The 21,933-nt window shown below is 40.2% G+C and overlaps 1 protein-coding gene across 3 annotated transcripts in view; it reads right to left on the reverse strand.

Moving 5' to 3' along the window:
* Window positions 1-2,781: 2,781 nt before the first annotated feature.
* Window positions 2,782-21,933, reverse strand: part of LOC136014057 (putative N-acetylated-alpha-linked acidic dipeptidase) — a 31,978-nt gene continuing 12,826 nt past the window's right edge. The window contains exons 6-20 of one of the 3 annotated variants that reach the window (XM_065678792.1): window positions 21,391-21,577; window positions 20,589-20,682; window positions 18,630-18,728; window positions 17,454-17,539; window positions 16,382-16,501; window positions 13,170-13,252; window positions 12,825-12,888; window positions 12,070-12,137; window positions 10,007-10,098; window positions 9,142-9,232; window positions 8,635-8,702; window positions 8,438-8,532; window positions 6,936-7,017; window positions 5,174-5,266; window positions 2,782-4,154 (exon numbers count right to left, since the gene is read on the reverse strand). In XM_065678792.1, the coding sequence (XP_065534864.1) occupies window positions 3,965-4,154; window positions 5,174-5,266; window positions 6,936-7,017; window positions 8,438-8,532; window positions 8,635-8,702; window positions 9,142-9,232; window positions 10,007-10,098; window positions 12,070-12,137; window positions 12,825-12,888; window positions 13,170-13,252; window positions 16,382-16,501; window positions 17,454-17,539; window positions 18,630-18,728; window positions 20,589-20,682; window positions 21,391-21,577 (1,512 nt within the window). In that variant the 3' untranslated portion in view covers window positions 2,782-3,964. Of the gene's footprint in view, window positions 4,155-5,173; window positions 5,267-6,935; window positions 7,018-8,437; window positions 8,703-9,141; window positions 9,233-10,006; window positions 10,099-12,069; window positions 12,138-12,824; window positions 12,889-13,169; window positions 13,253-16,381; window positions 16,502-17,453; window positions 17,540-18,629; window positions 18,729-20,588; window positions 20,683-21,390; window positions 21,578-21,933 lie in introns of those variants that run through there. The other 2 variants (XM_065678791.1, XR_010612496.1) reach the window with 2 other exon arrangements.

The raw sequence follows: 21,933 nt of genomic DNA on the forward strand, positions 1-21,933 counted from the left end.
CTTTCATGTTTTGCTTTATAACTCATAATCCTAGTGACACATACAGGAAATGGACAGTTGCACATGCATCCATGCATATATTTTGACATATGGCTTGGACAGCTGACTACAAATCAAATCAGCAACACAGGCTTCGCCCATTGATGTCCAGTAATAACACCAGCCACTTCTGCCTGGAACAGTCTTTGAGAAACTGAAGGCTGCAGCAGCTATATCTAGATTCCATAGAAGACTGACAATAAAAAATTATTTAGGGAGAAGAATGCTCTTATCAGAACTTCCACAGAAGGGAAGATTAAAGCATCTTGACTAAAAGCATCTTGAAGACCAAAAAGCATCTCTATTTTAAAAACTGATTGAGAACTTCAGAACGGGCCATAATGTGTCTAAATGCTAGATGCTGCCACGTCTAACTTAGGGCTTGCAGAACGTGACACAGGTGCTCCTTCCTCACAAAAACAAAGGATTCCAAGGAACATACTTAAAAGCACAGACAGCTTACCATGGAATACCTATGATGCTTACCACCCTGCTGTCTGTCTTCCCCTCTCTGCAAGTCCCAGATAAGACTGCAAAGATGTCTTAGAAGACTCTTGAAGAAGCCATTGAGCAGGCACAAGTTGCAGCCCATACTGAGGAAAAGCAAAACAAGTGCTGGTTTGTCGTAACAAGGTTGTAAATAGTGGTGGTTTTCTGTAGTGGGGCTAGGAACATTGAAGATGATGCTGGGTAAGCTAAGGGTAAGAATCACAGTGGCTGTCTCAAGAGGTCAGAATGGAGATGAGAAAAGGTTCATGCTGACAAGTGAGTGGGGAAACAAGTAGGTTTGGGAAATAGCTGGGCTGAAGTTGACCTAAAAATACTCTTCCATTAAAAAAGTAAGCAAAGCTCCATTTGCTTTAAAAATTCAACTGCTACAAGTTGTGGTTTGCACTGAACAAAGATGATTGACAAAGCAGACCCAAATATGGAGGAAAGCAGTGGACAATTTGAATCCCACCTTACCTAAACGTCACAAATAATCACAGAATCATAGAATAGTTAGGGTTGGAAAGGACCTCAAGATCATCTAGTTCCAACACCCCTGCCATGGGCAGGGACACCTCACACTAAACCATCTCACACAAGGCTTCATCCAACCTGGCCTTGAACACCGCCAGGGATGGAGCACTCACAACCTCCCTGGGCAACCCATTCCAATGTCTCACCACCCTAACAGGAAAGAATTTCCTCCTTATATCCAATCTAAACTTCCCCTGTTTAAGTTTTAACCCATTACCCCTTGTCCTGTCACTACAGTCCCTGACGAAGAGTCCCTCCCCAGCATCCCTATAGGCCCCCTTCAGATACTGGAAGGCTGCTATGAGGTCTCCACGCAGCCTTCTCTTCTCCAGGCTCAACAGCCCCAACTTCCTCAGCCTGTCTTCATACGGGAGGTGCTCCAGTCCCCTGATCATCCTCGTGGCCCTCCTCTGGACTTGTTCCAGCAGTTCCATGTCCTTTTTATGTTGAGGACACCAGAACTGCACACAATGCTCCAGGTAAGGTCACACAAGAGCAGAGTAGAGGGGCAGGATCACCTCTTTCGACCTGCTGGTCACACTCCTTTTGATGCAGCCCAGGTTGGCTTTCTAGGCTGCGAGCGCACACTGAAGCCGGCTCATGTTCATTTTCTCATCGACCAGCACCCCCAAGTCCTTCTCTGCAGGGCCGCTCTGAATCTCTTCTCTGCCCAACCTGTAGCTGTGCCTGGGATTGCTCCGACCCAGGTGTAGGACCTTGCACTTGTCGTGGTTGAACTTCATAAGGTTGGCATCAGCCCACCTCACAAGCGTGTCAAGGTCCCTCTGGATGGCATCCCTTCCCTCCAGCATATCAACCGGACCACACAGCTTGGTGTCATCGGCAAACTTTATGAGGGCGCTCAATCCCACTGTCCATGTCAGCGATGAAGATGTTAACCAAAACCATGGTGTTACAACCAGCCTTATGGGTGCTTCCTCTCTCTGGACCACTCTGCCTTATATCTTTTGAAAGCAGGGGAACAATCAATAGGAGAGGCAGAATTTCTGTTCCTATATCGTATTCCCTGCAGTGGTAGTTGTTGGGGTTCTTTTAATCCACAATTTATTTTTTTAATGGATGTTGCTGTCGTTTCAGAGTGTAACTATCTGTATTTGTATATTATCTGCTAGCTGTTGCAAAAAGGGCCCTAATGAAACTTAACTGAAACAATGCGATGCTTAGGACAGAGATTAAAATTCACGTCTTCTCACTTGAGAGAAAGACTTGCTGAGGAAGCTTACAGGTCATTTAGGGAAATATCTCCACAATTCTGGAGTGTGGTGCTTTAGTTCATCCTCCTTAGCAATAGAAAAATGCTCTTTTTTATCCAGCTGGACAACAGAAGCTGTTTATTGCTGCTGCCCTCCATATAGTGGGTTTGTGTTGTCGCTCCCTTGATTGCTGAAGACAAAATCCTCTAGGTTGACATAACTGGTGATCTAAACCTGACTAATTTTGTGAGAGGTGGATTGTAGACCATTATACTGAATTCTCCACTGGAGAGAAGGAACAGTGGAGCAGCCAGCAATACTAAAACAGTTAGAAACAGCAATGTCTCGCATTAGCACAACCAGATTTGGGAGAAGACACCTCTGTGGCTTTACTCCAATCATTTTCATAAAAATGGGAAAATAACTGGGCAACAACGTTGGGTATAAGAGCATTTCCCATTATCTGGTAAATTGGATTATTTTATGAGAAAGACCAACATTTAAGTAAAATAATGAGTTATTTATAGTTAACTTGCCTAAAGGGTTTTAATGTGAAGAGTTGAAATACTTATGAATGATGTTTTCAGAAAAAGAATCTACTATGACACTGAAAATCATCAGATCATGAGACAGTCTTCTAAGACATGGTGGAGGCCTCAGCTAAAATGGTAGATCAAATCACGCAAAGTATTTCTGTCCAAGATGTTAGTAGTCCTCCAGTGGTGGAGCATCAGATGAAGGGATCTGATTTTCTGAGCTTCTCAGTCTGATCTCAGTTGTCTCGTAGTCTTTTGAGCTGTCTGTCATAAGAGTAAGCTGCACAGCAATATCAGAAATACAGACTGAACAAAAATGGTAATAATTTGGTTAATTTGAAACCAAGGACTGAGGACTTTTTTTCCTCCTAATTTTCTTTATATTAAAAATACCTTGTTATGTATAAGCCATAGCAGGGGTAGATTTTGGATGAAAGAATAAAAGTAGATCTTCTCAGAAGACATGCTTTGTGAGATGATTATGTATCTGACAAGATGGATTACTCTGTTTTCACTCCAGTGACTAGAAGGCTTCTTGCTTAATTTTATTTGCAAAAAGCTGTGAGACTCAGCATGTGAAGAGAAGAACGTCATGGATGAGTATTCTGGGCTGGCTGCCCAAAACTTGTTATAATCATTATACATCCAGCACATGGTATGTGACAGTTTTCTAATCTTCATACATGAATCTTTGTGTAAAAGGAGAGCTGAAAGGGCTATGCTGGAGTATAATTATGTAACCCCAAGGTAAATAATAAAAAATAAAATAAAACTAGACAATGATAGAAACATGAAATGATTTTTGGCTTCCTGATGCACTATGAAGACTGCTAGAGTAATCAAGCTAGCAAAATTCAAAACTCTGAAAATAAATCCAGTGGTTAGCAATTCTTAAAATATGAAGCTGAGAGAAAACATCACAGCTTTTCACTCTCACTTCAGGAAATATCTACAGGCTGAGCTTTCTGAGTGGAGTACATTACCTTGTTAGAATTGCTAAATGTATTCCGCTTGGGTATATTATGTGCAAAGAAGATCTTTTTGGATTTTGTGTTCTTTGTAATAATTCTCCTAGTGTCTTTAAATGCTCTGTTTTTAAGGCTTCTGCAGACTGTCAAATGTAGTCCTCACTGATGATAATGTTGTTGATATTTATCCTACTTCTTTCAGTGTTTCTGCTGCTGCCTGTACAGTGAAGGCTGCAATGGAAATCTGCCTCTTAACTTCTTCCCAGGCCTCATGCTGATCCGCTTTGCTTTCAATATCAAACATGGCATCATAGATCCCTGGGAATGATTCTCCTGCATACTTGTTATGACTGCTTGGAGCAAAGACAATATGTCTGTAGAGAAGTCAAGGGGGGAAAAAACAACAATATTCTGCATTAGGAAAATAAAACATATTATTTTCTGGATAAAACAAATCTGTTTTTATATAACCCATTAAACTCTTGTCACTAAAGATGTAAATACATAAGACCATTGCAGCAATAGTACCTATAATCTACAAAGCAAGAAAATAACATAAGCTACGTTATTCCATGTGAATTCTTAAACTTTATAGCTATGATGACTGAAGATGAAGTTGACCAAAGTATTTCCTTGTCCCTCATTTTAGATGAGAGATAAAAAAAACCAGCTTCTTTTTCTCACAGATATACACAATCTCCAATATATACAGGCATAATTTGAAGCAGGAAAGTTGATGCTTTAACAAGAGACTGTTCTCAACCAATTTTTAATCACAAGCTATGAAAGGTAGATACTGTAGATACTGAGAGATCTGTAGATCTTAAGCTCTCCTTCAACAGTTTTCAGTGGAAAGATTATTGTTCTGCATTATGCAGAAGGATAGAAAAGCTAGACTTTACTATTCTGCCTCTCCAACAAGATTTACTTCTTGAACTGGATGAGAGGACTACTGAATTCATTGCTGTTGAAGTACAGCCCACTACACTTATTTGCTAGCATGACTGCTGTGTTATAACCAATCAAATTGTAGATACTTCAATTATACCCTATGTCACTTTCAAATAATAATAACTTCCTAAGAGCATTTACCACTGAAATTACTTGAACTGAGTCAAGGGCCAAACTTTTAGGTCTGTTTATAAACCCAGTGAAATCAATGGGAGTGGGATTTACAGATCTAAATAGGCTTCCAACAAGACTTGTTCTCCTTCTGGATAGTGTATCTTCCTGAAGTTTTCCCTAATGTTGTCTTCCCTTTTCAATCTTATTTATCCTGTTTACTTTTACCCTGTTTAATAGAATCATTACAATTCCATTTACAGACCTGCAAATCTTAAAGGAATTCTCGTAGGCTACTCCAGGCAGAAAGTGAAAACCAAGCCTTTCTTACCTATAGAATGGCCTGCCAGGCAATCCAAGAGGATCGATGAAAGCCCTTTCTAGAAACATGAGCTGATCATTCAGTGATCTGACAGCAAGTGGGCTAAAAAGAAAATGGCACTCTGTTACCTATAGAGCGTTTGGCTCATTCTCATCCTGTGCCCCAGTGTACACAGCTCTGGATTTATGAATGACACCAGATCCAAAATGTTGAACAAGTGTAGCCCACAAAAAGACAACCTATATCAGCTAACTTACACAACAGAATTATGTTGATCTGTACTATGAGACAATCTGCCTCAGAACCTAACAGTCTCTTAAAGGTGTTTTTAAAGACCAAGGAATAGTGTCGAAGAAGACAGAGACTTCCAGGTGTTTTCTCTCATGTTGCATCTATTCCTTATCTTCTTTTCACTACGATGCTTAGGCAGACCATTCTCTCCTTCTGTAAACCAGTTTTCTAAAGACCCTATTTTCCACAAAGCCCGCCAGCTGCAAATTATTTCAATGAAATCACATTTATTTTTATGTAAAGCCACAACATCTCAGAAACAGGAACCTTGTCATGTTAGAATCATCTCTTGAGCCATCCAAGAATTGTGTTTTTCTGATGATGGATTTTTAATTCCCTACAGCAGAGACTGTCTGTGTCTGCGTGCTTTAAATAGCTCCGATGCTTAACAAATAAAAGAACTGTCAAGATTATACTGAATTTATGTGGGTTTGGTAATTTCTATACAAAGGAACTTACTGTAGATCTTCAAAGGCATACACCAATAAAAGAATAGGTAAAATTTATATCACAGTAATCTTAGGAGTAATTCAACTACTGACAATGAAACTGTTTCCAGTTTACACTGGTTTAAAAAGAAACTAAAACTGGTTGGTTGAATTAAAGCTTAATTTTAGGCCATCCATCAATGAAACCATTCTGAAAATGTCACATACATGTTGTATGCCATAAATGTCATATTTTATATATGAAATTATTGGTTGGTTATTCATCCTGAAAACTGCTGCCCTTAAAAGGATGGCTTTTATTCTCACTTACTCTTCTGTAAGGGTAAGCATATGGCTAAGTTAGATTCTTCTCAAGCAGGATATCATACGCCTATGTATAAACAAAAGGAAGTTTGGTTTGTCATTCTGGGCATGGCCTACCATGAATAAGAAGTAAGTCAAGTTAGGCTTTTTGGCATAGGAGGTGCATAGAATTTCTTGAAAGCTTATCCAAAATCTTGGCACAAATGCAATAATGGTGCAGCTGATTTTTTCTTTTCATTAAGTGGTAGCAGTATCTTGACAACTAGACTGCTGGCAAACAAAGACCATGAGTCAACATTTGTTCCTTAATGATAATCTGGTGACAAAATCTTAGGACATGTCTCCGCTTAGAGGGAGTGACACACCTGAGCTGGCTCTGCTTATGCTAACCAGCATTCTAGTCACATCCATTTATCATCCTGCACTGCTCCTCAACTCAAACCTTTCAAGAATTGACACTAATTAGCTTGGATACTTTTCAAAGCTAATATGGGTGGACTCCCAGGCTCTGCAGTGTCTCTGGTGTCCACTAATTCAACATTTCTACACTTTGCTTCCTAAAGTAACCACATCCTTAAAGACAAGAGTCCATAATGAAACAAATGACTGACAGTTATTTGTCACCAAGGTTATTCGGGGCACTGAATGCAAGTGAAGACTATGTCCTCTGAGCACAGAAGACTATGTGGAATATGTGACTGGAATTAAAAAAAAAGAGTTAAACTTACTTATTGCTATCTATTTGTTGCAGTCTCTCATGAAAGCTAGCAGCAACTTCTGTAAAATTCTTCACAGCTGAAAAGAGGGCATCTGGAGGGTGCAAGAAGGAAGTATTTAACTTCAAATACTGAAGGAATCATGAAACAAATCATGTTTTTCAAATTAAAGCTTTATCTTTTGCTGTGATCGTGAGCTGTCAGGTCTTACTGGATGCAAGTCAGATGACCCTATATTCTTACATTAAAAATTATGTAATTCTGTGTGAAAAATTGCCTTGGAGACAATAGGAATCAGTACTTTTGTGAATAGTATTATTTGCTACTTGAAGACGGTACAGAAATATCAAAAACTATAACATGATTTCCAGAACCTGGTAGTTCAGGTAGGTTCAGGATTTTCTAAATCCCAACAACCTGTGTTTTACTTGTATATCTTTCCACACACAGAGTTTTGAGACAGAGAGTATACGTGTATGTACGTGTGTATGCACACGCTCGATATTGGTCATTAGTAGCCAAGTCCTAAACTGAATGCTATGTAATGCTGCCAATAAAATAAAGGCTTCTCAGGCAGAGGCATCTTGTGAATGCCTATAATATAAAATAAGATTTCATCTGCCAGTACAAGATCTCTATTATCACACAGAAATAAACCATTTCTGCTTGACCAAGTCTCCAGGCAAATTTCTCATGGTGCTTACACTTGCCATCATATACCTATAAATTGAAACAAGACAAGTTCTGGCTGGATATAAGGAGAATCTTTTCACCCTGAGGACAATCAACCATTGTGGTTCAGTGGGGTTCTGTAGTGTCTGTCTTTGGTGGCTTTCAAGACCAGATGGGATAACGCTCTGAGCAAACTGGCATGACCTTGGAGCTGACCCTGCTTTGGGCAGGTTGACCTAGAGACCTCCTGAGGTTCCATCTAACCTGAAACAGGAAGTTCCTTCTAATTTAAACAAGGGAAGTTTAGGTTAGACATAAGGAAGTTCTTTACTATGAGGGTGGTGAGGCACTGGAATGGGTTGCCCAAGGATGTTGTGAATGCTCCATCCCTGGCAGTGTTCAAGGTCAGGTTGGACAGAGTCTTGGGTGACATAGTTTAGTGCCAGGTGTCCCTGCCCATGGCAGGGGGGTTGGAACTGGATGATCTTAAGTCCTTTCCAACCCTAACTATTCTATGATTCTATGAAATATCTTATGATCCTACAATCAGTGTCACACAATTATCCAACACCATAAACTGCGAAGCAGTGTGATTTTTTAGGGACACAGACAAACATATCTTGTTGCGAACATTGGTCAACCATGCACAGATCAATGAACATGAGACTGTAAGTGATAACTCTACTTGACAGTGGCATGGTCTCAACAGGAGAGGTGAGGCTCTTGTTTTATTTACTGTCCATACAGCACAAGGTAAATACCAGGTCATGACTAAAATAGAGATTAACATAAGGCATCGCTAGCATTAACAGAGGAGGAGTGTGAAGAAAGACTATACATACCAAAGGATACATTGTATGTTGCCAGTTCCTCTTCATGATTCCTTGATAAATTATAGATGATGTGAGCATAGTTGCTCAGAGCTGATGCATAATCTCTGCAGTCGAAAGGAAGAACAGCAGAGTTGGCCAGTTCAAACACTAGCCCTCCCCGTACCTGTGCAATTGTCAGATGATTCTTGAAAGTGGGATCATAAAACCTTTCCACAATTTCATAGGTTTCATAGACACTGTGGTAAACTGGGTAGCTGCTGTATTTTTCTACATTCTGAAACAAACAAAGCCAGACAAAACCATTATGCAGCTGTGGAAGGCATTGAAAAGGCATTGTCCTGGTTTTCAAAGCAAAAGGCCACCCTGCACAGAATGCTCCTTGAACATTTCTCAGTCTAATCTCACAGTATGTTCCAGAGTCAAACCCGTATTTTTCCATAAAACATGAATCATTTTGAATTCAAAGCTTCATAATTACAAATCAGTCAAAAGTCATCATAAGCCACTCCTAAGCCTTCATCAACCACAGGTAACTTTTGAGTCATCAAATATTTGTGTTGCAGAAGCACATAAAGTTCTTGTAATGAACTGGGGCTCCACTCTCACACGCTAAACTGAACTACTCCAAAAAGCTAGCAGTCTAAGCAGCTCAGTTACAGGTGATATTATTTAGGCAGTAACAGGGAGACAACATTACAAACACACTGACCTACCCAATTTTTACTGTAACGTGCTCTGCCTGAAGCGATGCCCAGACGTTGAAAGAAGACTTCAAAGTCATTGCCAGAACCCAGCTTATTTATTCTGTTAACAAGAAAGAGGAAAATGCCTTGAGTGACAACACTTAAAGTATAATTTTAGCTTGCTTCCAAGTACTGTGGCAATTATTTATCCTACAGTGGCAGTCATTATGCAGTCTTTCCTAGTATACTCTTTCTGTCAATGTATCAGTAATCACTTGTGACCCCCTACGTTATATGCACCTCATCAAACGCATCCTCCGAGAAGCAGAGTCATCACTCTCAGGGTCAGAGATATCAAACTCTCGAGAGGAGAATTTAACTCATTGCCTTGAATCATTGCGATGACTTCCATTTTCCCAAACTCCCAGCTCAGAGAGTTCACAACAGCACCAGTGTGGCTTCATGGAATACAATCAGTCTTTGAGATTCCATAGAGAAACTCTGGTAAATTTGAAAGACAGTGTTGTAAATTCCTGCTTGGCGTGGTTGCCAGCCACCCAAACTCAGCAGCTTTCCAGGAGACTGGAATTAAGTGCAAGGGAAAGCTGCTGTGTCAGCATCTTGTGTGCCTGCTGCTGGCTTCTGTGTACTACTCTTACCTCTCTAAATGTCTACAAACCACAGGAACACTTTACTTTTCTTATATAAAACAGTAATGCTACAAAGGTTCACAAACCTGCTGTACAAGTATATCAGCTACAATTAATAAAACTCTGAAATTTATACCCGCTGAAAATCACACCATTTCTTTCAGGTGTTCAGTCTTTGAAGTGGATGTTCCTATAAAATCCAACTCTACAAGCTATAACTTCTGGTATATTCTTTTGACACTAACCTGGGGACCTCCTTATATTCTCTTGATGGATTTTTTTTATACCAGCTCTCATAAAGAGATTTTCCTTCAAACCCCTCATCAGGACTTGGTATCTAGATAGACATATGGTAAAAAAGGACAAAGGGTACAATTTTAAATGTTACCAAGCAACAAATATACAAGCTGTCATCACATAAAGCCTATGGCTTAGGGCAATGAATAAGTTATGATCTTAAGTCCCTCAACATTTCTGCACTTCCATTTTAATATTTCAATTGCATATCATAGTTTATTTGCTGAAAATAGGACATTTTAGATGGAAGAAAACACAATGAAAGTGAAACATTTTGAGTCAATATTTGCAATCTGATTATTTCTTTGCGGGACTTTAAGCAATTTAATTTCAATATTCAACGCAGTAATCCCTCACAAAACCAAAACTTTCATTCACCTTGGCAGGAAATTTCAGTTTTGTCTTGGCTTAATTCAAAACTGTTCCTACCTTGGTTTAGTTCACAAAAATTATTTTCATGGATGCAGGAGAAATCTTAGAAGGATAAAGTGTATTGGGTGTTTATGGCATCATAGCTGCTCCAGAGGTATACAGATAATGATTGTCCTAAAGTTCATTCCTATCCCTCTGACTACTTTGCAGATTACTGACCAGTTTGAACACTATGGGTATTTGTAACAGTGGGCTGCTAAAGTTTTATTATCTACAATCCATTAAAGTTTATTAATATCTATTCTACTATTAATATCTCTATCTACTAAGAATCTCTATCTAAGAATTCCACAATAGGAATCAAAATAAAACTAACACATTTGGGGTTTTGGTCATGAAGTTAATTGTTCATAGTACAAAGTTAATATTGTTAAGTCCTTTTGCCACAGATTAATTTTGCATGTGATGACAATGGACCTGCTTCCTGATCAGCATTCACTTCAGACATCAGCTACCAAAATCCATTCATCAGCCTTTGTTGCTGCTTCCCAGCTCCAGAAAGGGTTACACAACTGTGTTTACTAGTATTTAGGTCAACATTTTAAGGATGGCTTTTGGTGTCCAAACTGAGACTCTGCTGACCTGATTTTGTGACTGTTCTGAACACCTGCACTCAGCATAGGAACTGCAGGCTATCGGCTTTTCTACAGTTCAAGACAGAAATATTTCTCTTTTATTTTTTGTATTTAATAATTTTAACAGAGTTAAAGTTTATTTGATATGTGTCAGTTACCAGAAAATGATTATACTGAATTATTACATTACTGTTGTACCAGTCTAATGCCACCTTCCAGAAGATAACAAATTATCAATCCTGGAAAAGACAAATGACTGAATATATACAGCAGATGAAGACAGATATATTAGATTCATATAATTTATACAGTAGTTGAAGGTACATTATATATGTATATGAAACATACACAAAGAAGACTAATTAAATGTTCATTCTTTAATACAGAATGAACAGAAGAAAAAAAAAAGGATAAAAAGCCTCAGTGGTGTATGACCCACTCTCAAAGCAACGAACATCTGACATATAAGATGGTGAAGCTATTTCCTGAGAAAAGTCCCTACCTTTTAAGTTTGTTTACCACAAAAATATATGTGGGAGCATCATGGTCAGAGCCAGTGAATGTTGAACAGCGTACAATGAAGCTGAGCGCACTGAGCAAAACTGTTACATCATGCTAAAAACAACACTAGAGGAAGCCTAAATCTTCCCCTGCCTAAAGGGAGTCAGAGTCTTGCCCTGCCATGGGCACCTCAGTAGTTGAACTGGGCAGCCGGGTTTAAGTTTGCTTTTGTCCTCTAGCTCATGACTTTCTTTTATTCTTTTGTTCTTATAAGGAGTACTTTCACTGGGGGAGCAGAAAAATCACCTAATCCTGAATAACGTAAGGGTATAAGCTTGAAATCCCTTTGCCACTCCTGGGAAAAAGCTCCTATTACTTGGTTATTGACTTAAAAGGGGTGCTGCAATCAGAAAAGAAAGAAATATCTGACATCATGTTATACACAGAGCCCCATCAGAAAGAGAGCGCAGAACATGCTGGCTAAACATTACAAGTGGCATTACCTCTTTAGTCAGACTGTATACCAGTCTGTACATCAGTGGTGTGCAATCCACTCGCAGTGTGTAGTTTCCTGAAAAACAGGAAAAACTATTTATTTGAAGATATTTCTATTCAAAGGGATATATATATTTAAATATATTTGTTTATTCCCTGGAACTGTTCAAGGGCAAGTTGGACAGGGCTTTGAGAAATCTGGCTAATGGAAGGTGATCCTGCCCATGGCAGGGGGTTTGAAGCAAGTTCTACTCAGCTGAAACCTTGTGCCATTATTTGTTAATAAGAAAGGGCCTAGAGAGCTACATTCTCTAGAAGGAACAAGCTGATTCTATCTGTAGAAGAGTTCTCCTATGATCCTCTCCATGCATTTGTATTGGTTAGGATGAATTACAGCCCAGCTTTTGAAACAACCTTTGAGAGCTTTTCTTCGTCCCTATGTTTATTACACACATTATAAGACAAGAAGCTGACTCCAGAGAGTTGCCACAGAACTGCTGAACAGGGGTACAACACTTCTTCTCCCTTCCCATGGCTTCCCAAATAGTGTAGCTACTGTAATGGACTTCCTCCCTGAAGTGACAGGAGTATCTGAAGCGTACTTTATGGTCCTGGGTCAGTTTCCTGCCATATCTACTCCCAAACTAATGTAAAAGTATTATCACATTGAAGCTCTTCTGGATCTATCTCCAGGCTAAAATGCCTCCCAGTCATCTGTACGTACCATCACTATTCCTGCAAAAGACAACTAAAAACTAGGTACCTTCAATGGAGGAATCTGCATTGATATAAGCCACTCCCCGTGCTTGCAATACTTTGGCATTCTCCTATGAGAAAGAAAGGAAGAAAATGCTGACGAGGTTTTTTTCCTCAGTATAATTTTCCTGTCCACAGAAGTAACAGATAGATACTTCAGGGAAACACACAATATACTGCAAAGAGCCATATATTCTTAGTTGAAAAGGAAACTTAAGACTCAGAGATAGAGACAGAAAGATAAAAGGAGAGGGAAGGAAGAAAGGAGGGAAGGGAGAAATGCTGCTTTCTAGCACAGATTTCCCCAACATCTGACACTGTGCATATTCCTCTTTGCACACTATTGGTTTACCTCAGCCCATTCTGTCGATCCAAACAAGCCAAATTCCTCTGCATCCCAGCTTGCAAATATCACTGTTCTCCTTGGCCTCCACCCTGCAATAAAAGACCATGAAAACCGTATTACAGAAATAAAGACTGCTTGTTATATGGTAACTAACCTGAAAACAAAGGTAATTTTAGGGGGGGCTCATATTTTATCCTGATCTGTGGGGAAAGAAGTGTGTTTAAAGAATTTTAACACCAGCTTGTTCACTAAGCTAACCTTAGAACTGGTTTCTAATTTTTTAGCAATCTTACTTCTACTTCAGTACTGTGCCAAATAATGTATTTTTTCTCTTCCCTCAGTTGTAACTGCAAGAAAATGTTCTAAAATTTAAACCTTTGAACAAAGACAAATATTGTGCTTGTGCAAAAATTCTTGAAAAAAGGCTTTTCTGCTCTTTTTGCTCCGTTTAATTTCATACATGTATACCAGTGTCTACCTTGACAGGAAAGTGTTTGGCATGTCTTCAGTTTCTGTCTCCCTAATGCTGTATTTCAAAAGCTAAGGAATTCCCTGTAACTCTGACTTCAAAACAAAGATCTTTCACTTGAAGTTCTGCATCTGGTTTAAACCCAGGCCAAATGGAACTGCCTACCTCTATATCTCTGCCCAAAGTTTTCTCTGAGGCTACTGGAACCCTTTCATCTTTTGCTCCCCTTTTATCAGTTTCCCCTGACACCCCGATATCCCATAAACAGGGAAGAATGGAAAAGAAAATAAATGTCTATAGGTTTTAAGAGTAATGGGTAAGCAAAGAAAGCTCCTCTAAGCACTGCATTTGAGTTACGTCAGAGCTTCTTTCCATGGTATGTCAGATACGGAGACAGCATTTGCTCTGACAGCAGCAGAAACTTGGTACAGTTGACATTTATTCTTATTCTAATGTAACTAGGCATGAGGTATTTTTAACCATTACCTCCTACTATGCTTGCATTGCTTTTTCTCTGCACACCAGATAGCAAAACCATACTCTGGGCTGCATCAAAAGGAGCGTGAGAAGCAGGTTGAGGGAGGTGATTCTTTTCCTCTACTCCACTCTCATGAGACCCCACCTGCAGTCCTTCTTTCAGCTCTGAGGCCCCCAACATAAGAAGTACATGGACCTATTTAAGCGAATCCAGAGGAGGCCATGAAGATGCTCAGAGGTCTGGACCACCTCTGCTCTGAAGACAGGCTGAGGGAGCTTTGGTTGTTCAGCCTGGAGAAGAAAAGGCTGACTTTAAGCAGCTTCCAGTGCCTAAACGGGATGACAAGAAATATGGAGAAGGACTTCTGATAAGGGAACGTATGGACAGGACAAAGGGGAATGGCTTTAAACTGAAAAGTAGTAGATTTAGATTAGCTGATTGGAAGAAATTCTTCACAATGAGGGTGCTGAGGCGCTGGCACAGGTTGCCCAGAGAAGCCGTGGCTGCCCCAACCCTGGCAGTGTTCAAGGCCAGGTTGGATGGGGCTTGGGCCAACCTGCTCTAGTGGAAGGGGTCCCTGCCTGTGTGTGTGTAAGGGCTGGAAATGGATGAGATTTAAGGTCCCTTCTAACCCAAACCACTCTGTGATTCTGTGATTACACTGATACTTTATTCTTGGGTCTGTCTCCAAACTACAGTCAAGTACTGAGAAGTCTCTTGATGTTGCCCTGATGAAGCCCTGTTTAGTCTACCATGGTATCAATTGTACAGGAACACTGAAACATCCAATCTGACCAGCCTCAAGCACAAAGTAATTATTTATACCTAAATATCTTATTTACTTCAGTACTCTCATTTTGTGGTTTGTTTTCCTTTAGGTGTAGGTGTACTTTCTCTTGAGTACCTCACATATACTAAGGTTGTAACTGGAATTAGTTAACAGATGCAGAGCAGCATGCTTACTTGAGAGATCTTTACAGAACTGATGGACAAGCGTAAAGCAGTTGATGTCATCTACCTGGACTTGTGCAAAGCGTTTGACACTGTCCCACACCACATCCTTCTCTCTAAATTGGAGAGATATCAATTTGATGGATGGACCACTCGGTGGAAAGAACTGGCTGGATGGCCGCACACAAAGAGTTGTGGTCAATGGCTCGATGTCCGGCTGGAGACCGGTAACGAGTGGTGTCCCTCAGGGATCGGTGTTGGGACTGGTCTTGTTTAACATCTTCATCGCTGACATGGACATTGGGATTGAGTGCGCCCTCATCAAGTTTGCCAATGACACCAAGCTGTGTGGTCCGGTTGATATGCTGGAGGGAAGGGATGCCATCCAGAGGGACCTTGACACGCTTGTAAGGTGGGCTGATGCCAACCTTATGAAGTTCAACCAAGGTCCTACACCTGGGTCGGAGCAATCCCAGGCACAGCTACAGGTTGGGCAGAGAAGAGATTCAGAGCAGCCCTGCAGAGAAGGACTTGGGGGTGCTGGTCGATGAGAAAATGAACATGAGCCGGCAGTGTGCGCTCGCAGCCCAGAAAGCCAACCGTATCCTGGGCTGCATCAAAAGGAGTGTGACCAGCAGGTTGAACGAGCTGATCCTGCCCCTCTACTCTGCTCTTGTGAGACCTCACCTGGAGTATTGTGTGCAGTTCTGGTGTCCTCAACATAAAAAGGACATGGAACTGCTGGAACAAGTCCAGAGGAGGGCCACGAGGATGATCAGGGGACTGGAGCACCTCCCGTATGAAGATAGGCTGAGAAAGTTGGGGCTGCTCAGCCTGGAGAAGAGAAGGCTGTGTGGAAACCTCATAGCAGCCTTCCAGTATCTGAAGGGGGCCTATAGGGATGCTGGGGAGGGACTCTTCGTCAGGGACTGTAGTGACAGGACAAGGGGTAACGGGTTAAAACTTAAACAGGGGAAGTTTAGATTGGATATAAGGAGGAAATTCTTTCCTGTTAGGGTGGTGAGACATTGGAATGGGTTGTCCAGGGAGGTTGTGAGTGCTCCATCCCTGGCAGTGTTCAAGGCCAGGCTGGATGAAGCCTTGGGTGGGATGGTTTAGCGTAAGGTGTCCCTGACTGTGGCAGGGGGGTTGGAACTATATATCTTGAGGTCCTTTCCAACCCTAACTATTCTATGATTCTATGATTCTATCAGTAAGATACACGTGTTTAATTTTAAGCATATGCTTAAATCCCAGAGAAACCAATGGGCACTGCTAACAGCAGGGTCTTTGGTGTGCTTTACTCTTGCATTACATTACCTTTCCTTTTGAGTTTTCCAAAGCTTCTCACAATCTCATGAACCACAGCTGCCCCACTCTGAGGATCAATGCCACCAAATACCCATGAGTCACGGTGGCCTCCCAGGATGACATACCTGTCTGGAGAAATTCATCATGGTGGTTTACTTAGAAAACCTTTTTTCCTGCCATAGAGATGTTAATTTGGAGTAATTTCTAATTTTCCATGTAGGTATCAGGCAGCAAAGCTTAATAGTTTATAATATACATGATAGAAAGGCAAAAAACATTAAATCTTTTAAATCTCTAAAGACATTTTCCTGCACTTTTAGCCAGTGCTAAAGAATTTGTCACAATAACTCGATTCCATAAGACTTTAAACACTCTTAAATTCCATAACATTAATTACGTTATTGGAAATACTGCAGCTTTCCCCATGAAACAGTGTGTTTCATGGTAAAGCTGATCCATTAATTTTATTTGTACAGCATGCCAATTCACAACATTTAGGTGTGCTGAATGCAGAATTTCTCTGAATGTATCTATAGTCAATCATAAAAATGGCTGTCCAAATCATGACAATGATGTGATTATTAATATCAGACTAGATCTCTGTGCGACTATATATGGTTAACAGTTGTGTTTCAGGCAACAGGGAAGTCCTGCAGTTACAGGTTAGATGACGTTATCATCATCCTAGGATGTCCACATGTCTGTATTTAGAGTGTAAAATCCCACTGGTTACAAGAGACCAAGACAGACAAAAAGCCAGTAGTGGTGGATATGATGTCTTCAAATGGAATGCAAAAACCCTGTTAGTAGGGAAGAATAACACTCTTTCAATTGCAAAATTACTCGCCTGAAGACAAATCCTTGTCTTGGTTATGACTCTCCCTTAAAATCAGCACTTCCAGTGAAACTGCTGACATACCCTGAACCATATGAAAGCTAGTGCAATAAATATTTCAACACCCGTGATCATGTAGCGCAATATTTCAGAGAAAAATATATTCCTCATTTCTCCCTTGTAACTATAAAGTGCATGTAAAAGGTCACCGCACGCTCATATTACACTGATGACAAATGACTTTACCTGGTTCCACTGTGCCTCTGATGACACCGATCACATTGTAAATCCTTCTTACTTCATTGTTGCTATGAATGTGCATTTTCACCTTTCTAGTGTATTAGGAAAAAAAAAAAAAGAAGAGAAAATCCACCAGATTAGACCACAAAACATCCCAACATCTTTCAAAAGTGTACAATATAAATCGTAATGGGAGCATTTTACCCTCCATTAAGCCAAAGTAAATCTGAAAACATTTCAGTCTATTTTTTTTCTGGATTTATACTTGTGCAATTGAGAACAGCATTTAGCCCTTGCAAGCTATGTACTCATGGCAAGATTGGGTAACAGGCTCAGAACTCCAAAGCAAAGATATTTTGCTAGCCGCTACATTTTAAATGCGGAAGAGTGAATGAGAAATGAAAACCATCTAACGTTATAAAGGTAAATAGTTTTAACCATCTAGAGGTTGGTGTAAATCCAAACTGACTCCAGCACAGTCAATACTGATGTGGCACCTTAGTCAGCAGAAAATCAGACAAACTGAGTTGCATCAAGAAACTTTGCTTATCTGCAGCACAGCCGGAGGTGCAACAATTCATCCTCAAGGGTCTTTGTGTATTTTTCAGAAAGGCTTTTTCATGTGGTATAACTAAGACATAGGGAAAAGATCAAACGGTTCGTATGAAGTCAGTATAATAGCTCAGTCAATATTGAAACACGTGGACTTTAGTCCTAAACTGTAATTACTGAATCAGTTTTAGAACAATATGAAGCAATACAAAAATGACATTGTAGGTAAAGCTGCTTTTTTCTGCAAAACTTGACTTCTAGGTTTACATAAGGCAATATGTAGGTAAGGCAACAGGTAAGGCCAGAAGCTGGACCCACATGAATTTAAAAGGACAACAAACAAATGTAGCTCTCAAAAAATTTATCAGTCTCATCAAATAGTTTGTCAAAGGCTTTTCAAATGAAACTAGGTCAAGCCTAGCTGGATATTAAAGCAATTCTGTCATATCCATCCAATCGAGACATCAATCTATTGAGGCATCGCACTGAGTGCATTTCAGCCTAGGAAATGGTCATAATCAAACATAATCAGACAAAACAACCCCAACCTCTTTACCTTTGGTCAAATTCTATTGCTCAACTTGTTTTTTCCTGATCCGAAGCACACTTTCCTTAGGAAACAAAACTGACCTTGTAGAGTAATTTGCTGTGAAACCAGGACCAACGTTGTATGATACATTCAGATTTCCTTTCCAGCTACTATGTGGTGGGGCATATCCTCCCATATTACTATTATGAAAAAAAAATCATTATTAGTTTCAGACATCTTACAATAACACCAAAGACAAATGAGGAACCATGAGCTGCACCTTGTTAGGTCCCATGCACTCAGAGTCCACAGTGATGGTCTTTGTCTTATGCTACAAGCTTCCATAGGAAAATAATCTATCTTTTCAGCTACATTAATACTAGTAAATTTACACAGAGGAATAGTACTGGGCACTGAGATTACCTTGGAATACCCTAGAGCTATCCTGGAAAACACTGTTGGTTTTGCATACAAACTGCCTCTTGTAAATGGTCCCTGGAACTTTCTACTGCCTTGAGCTTCATTTGCATTTGAATTAGCAGGGAGTAACTTGGACCATTTTAACAGTTTAACAACACAGGCAGTTGTCCAGTGCCTGTCCCTGAGCACTGTTTAATCTGGTAGCATAGAGACAAAGCTGACATGTTTCAAAGATGTCTGAAACTGGAAAAATACAATCAGTCCAAGTCACCTTTTCTTGTTCCATTGTCAAAATTGAGATGTTTTTTCTCATTTAACACAACTGGAAATGGAGTAATTCAGTGGCTTTCAATTGCCTGTACTTATTCACCTGTTCTAAAGGATTTATATTTTTGACATGAACTTGTGAGAAACGTTTAAAAATATTTTAAAGTATGCTGGATGTTCTGTTTCTTATTAGGCAAAATACATTTATTATAAATGAAAATATATCCTTTACTGTAAATGAAGATTCTGGTCAAGATTTATTTCACAGAACACTTCAGTATGTAACAAAAATAATGATAACAACAAAAATAACAATAATAGGGAAAAAAAAGAGGGCAATAAAGCCCAAGAGAGACAAGTGATGCACAATACAATTGCTCCCCACCTACTGACTCACACCCATCCCGACCCAAGCACTGATTGGCTCCTTCTGGGTAACTCTCCCCAGTTTATATACTGGGCATGACATGCTGTGGTATGGAATACTCCTTTGGCTAGTCTGTGTCAGGTGTCCTGTCTCTGCTTCCTCCCAGCTTCTTGTACCCCTCCTCACTGGCAGAGCACAAGACTGACAAGCCCTTGATCAGAGTAAGCACTACTTAGCAACAACTAAAACACTAGTGTGTTGTCAGCATTGTTCTCAAGACTAAACTCGAAAACATAGCACTGCACCAGCTACTAAGAATGAGAAAAATAACTGTTACAGCTGAACCCAGGACAGATACACTTGCCAACTCAACCACATCTTAGTTTGTTCACAGAACATATTTTATTAGTTTAGGTAATTATGAATTTTAACGCTGTCCTCTGACAAACTGGTAGCCTGTCTTCTTGCAAGTTTAGTAGATGCACTTAAACACAGATGTCTATTAAATCCCCTATAATACTCCAGACTTTCCTCAGTTTCCTTGTATTAGTTTACTAGCATCATTTAATTTTTATGCAATGTAATACACCTGATGTTAGAAAGCACACGTTTTCATTTAACAGAGGACAGTACAGATACTGTCCCATCAAACATGCAAGTATTTGGACAAATGACTGACTTCACTTGCGGTCTTTTTCACAAGACAGGTATCACACCACCCTCAAAATGTTTTACCTTTATTCAAACTGAGAGGAGCTTTATATCTCCAGTATACTTGACTGATCATGACATAACAAATGATCCCTTCCAGATCACTCCCCAGGTACCTGATATGTAGTAGCAGACATGTTTACCTCTTACAGAGAACCAAACGACAAACATATACAATTTCAACAGCTACAGTAGAAGCACAGCACCAAAGTCTTTCCCCTTTCTTTTCAAGTACTCTCACAAATTCCAAAAAGCTCCTTAAAATTCCTCATGTCTCTTATTCCCACACACTTACCGCAGTAGTATCTCAGCATCATCATAGCCAATGGGATGAACTGGAATTTTTGGGAGACCTACACCACTGGCTTTGTCTAATCGGAAGGTGTATTCTGAAAGCAAAAGAAAGATCTTTTCATATTTACAGCTCTCAGAAGGACTCTGTACAGTTCACAGCACAGTCCTAACACTGCAGTCAGGGATAATCATCTCACTTTCCTCAAATTCAGGCTGACATTTCTTTAGTGATTTCATTGTTTATGCTTTAGCAACATGTTTTCAGAGAGACACTAACAAAGGTTCTCCCATTCTGTCTGCAGTCATGCATTTAGAACCGGCTGCAGCAGCAACCATATGACATGAGTCCTGGCGTGAAAGATCTCAGCGTTGCCAGCAGGGGCTCCTGTGGAGGGAAAGCAGCTCAAATCCTGCAGAAAGGAGAACTGCAAAAGAAAATAAACTGGTGGGCTGTGCAAGCTGACTCCTTGCTGATTTACTGATGAAAAGCAGAAGGAAAGAACTATGGCTTCAGCTGTTGAATACTTGTGTCATGATCTCTGGGCTAATTTTGGTATGTCTATGAAGTTAAGCAGCCCAGCACTGCACTGTGTGGCTCCCTTAAAATCTCCCTCACTTTCCCTCCTGCATCGTTTACAGAAGTGGCCTACTGATGTGAAGCCCAAATCTGCCTCTTTTGAGCAGCAGAAGGATCAAGAAAATATGTGTTTTGTTGTAAGGGAAACACTTGCAATCCCCACTGCCTTCCTCCTCCCTTTCCTGAAACCAGACCCTCAGAACATGACTTGTCTAGCATCACTCACCTTTTGCAGGATAACCTGGTGTCAGAGGATCCCCTGCCCCATTCAGGTTTAATATATTTCCACGCTGGGCTCCTCCACCTGGAAGGTTCCAGCCATTTGGATAGGGATCTGTTCCTGGGGCGCAGTAGTCAGCAGGGTCAGAGTACAGAATAACTCCCTTGGCACCTGCCAATTCAGCATTCTTCACCTGCAAAGTACATCTCCGGTCCCTATTCAGTCCTTTATAGCTTGACACCAGAGTTCAGGGAGGGCAAAAGAAATTAGTATAAATTACAATCATTCCTCAGGGCCTTTTACAATGCTTAGGCTAAGTAAATGGCCCATAACTGTCTCATACCATAACATTTCCTGAATATATATATGCAGATATCAGGTTCCATATGAAAGTAAGAGGTTTTCTAGTTAGGAGGTATCTGGAGTGGCAAGGAACACATTTTTCAGAGTATTACTATATAAAATGAGTTTGTATTGGGTCATCCAGATCAATACAGTCAACTGGCTACTGAGATGTACACATCATGGATGGAAAAAAACCTGTATCAC

Source organism: Lathamus discolor, chromosome 4, assembly GCF_037157495.1.
Source record: "Lathamus discolor isolate bLatDis1 chromosome 4, bLatDis1.hap1, whole genome shotgun sequence".
Taxonomy (NCBI): Eukaryota; Metazoa; Chordata; class Aves; order Psittaciformes; family Psittacidae; genus Lathamus; species Lathamus discolor.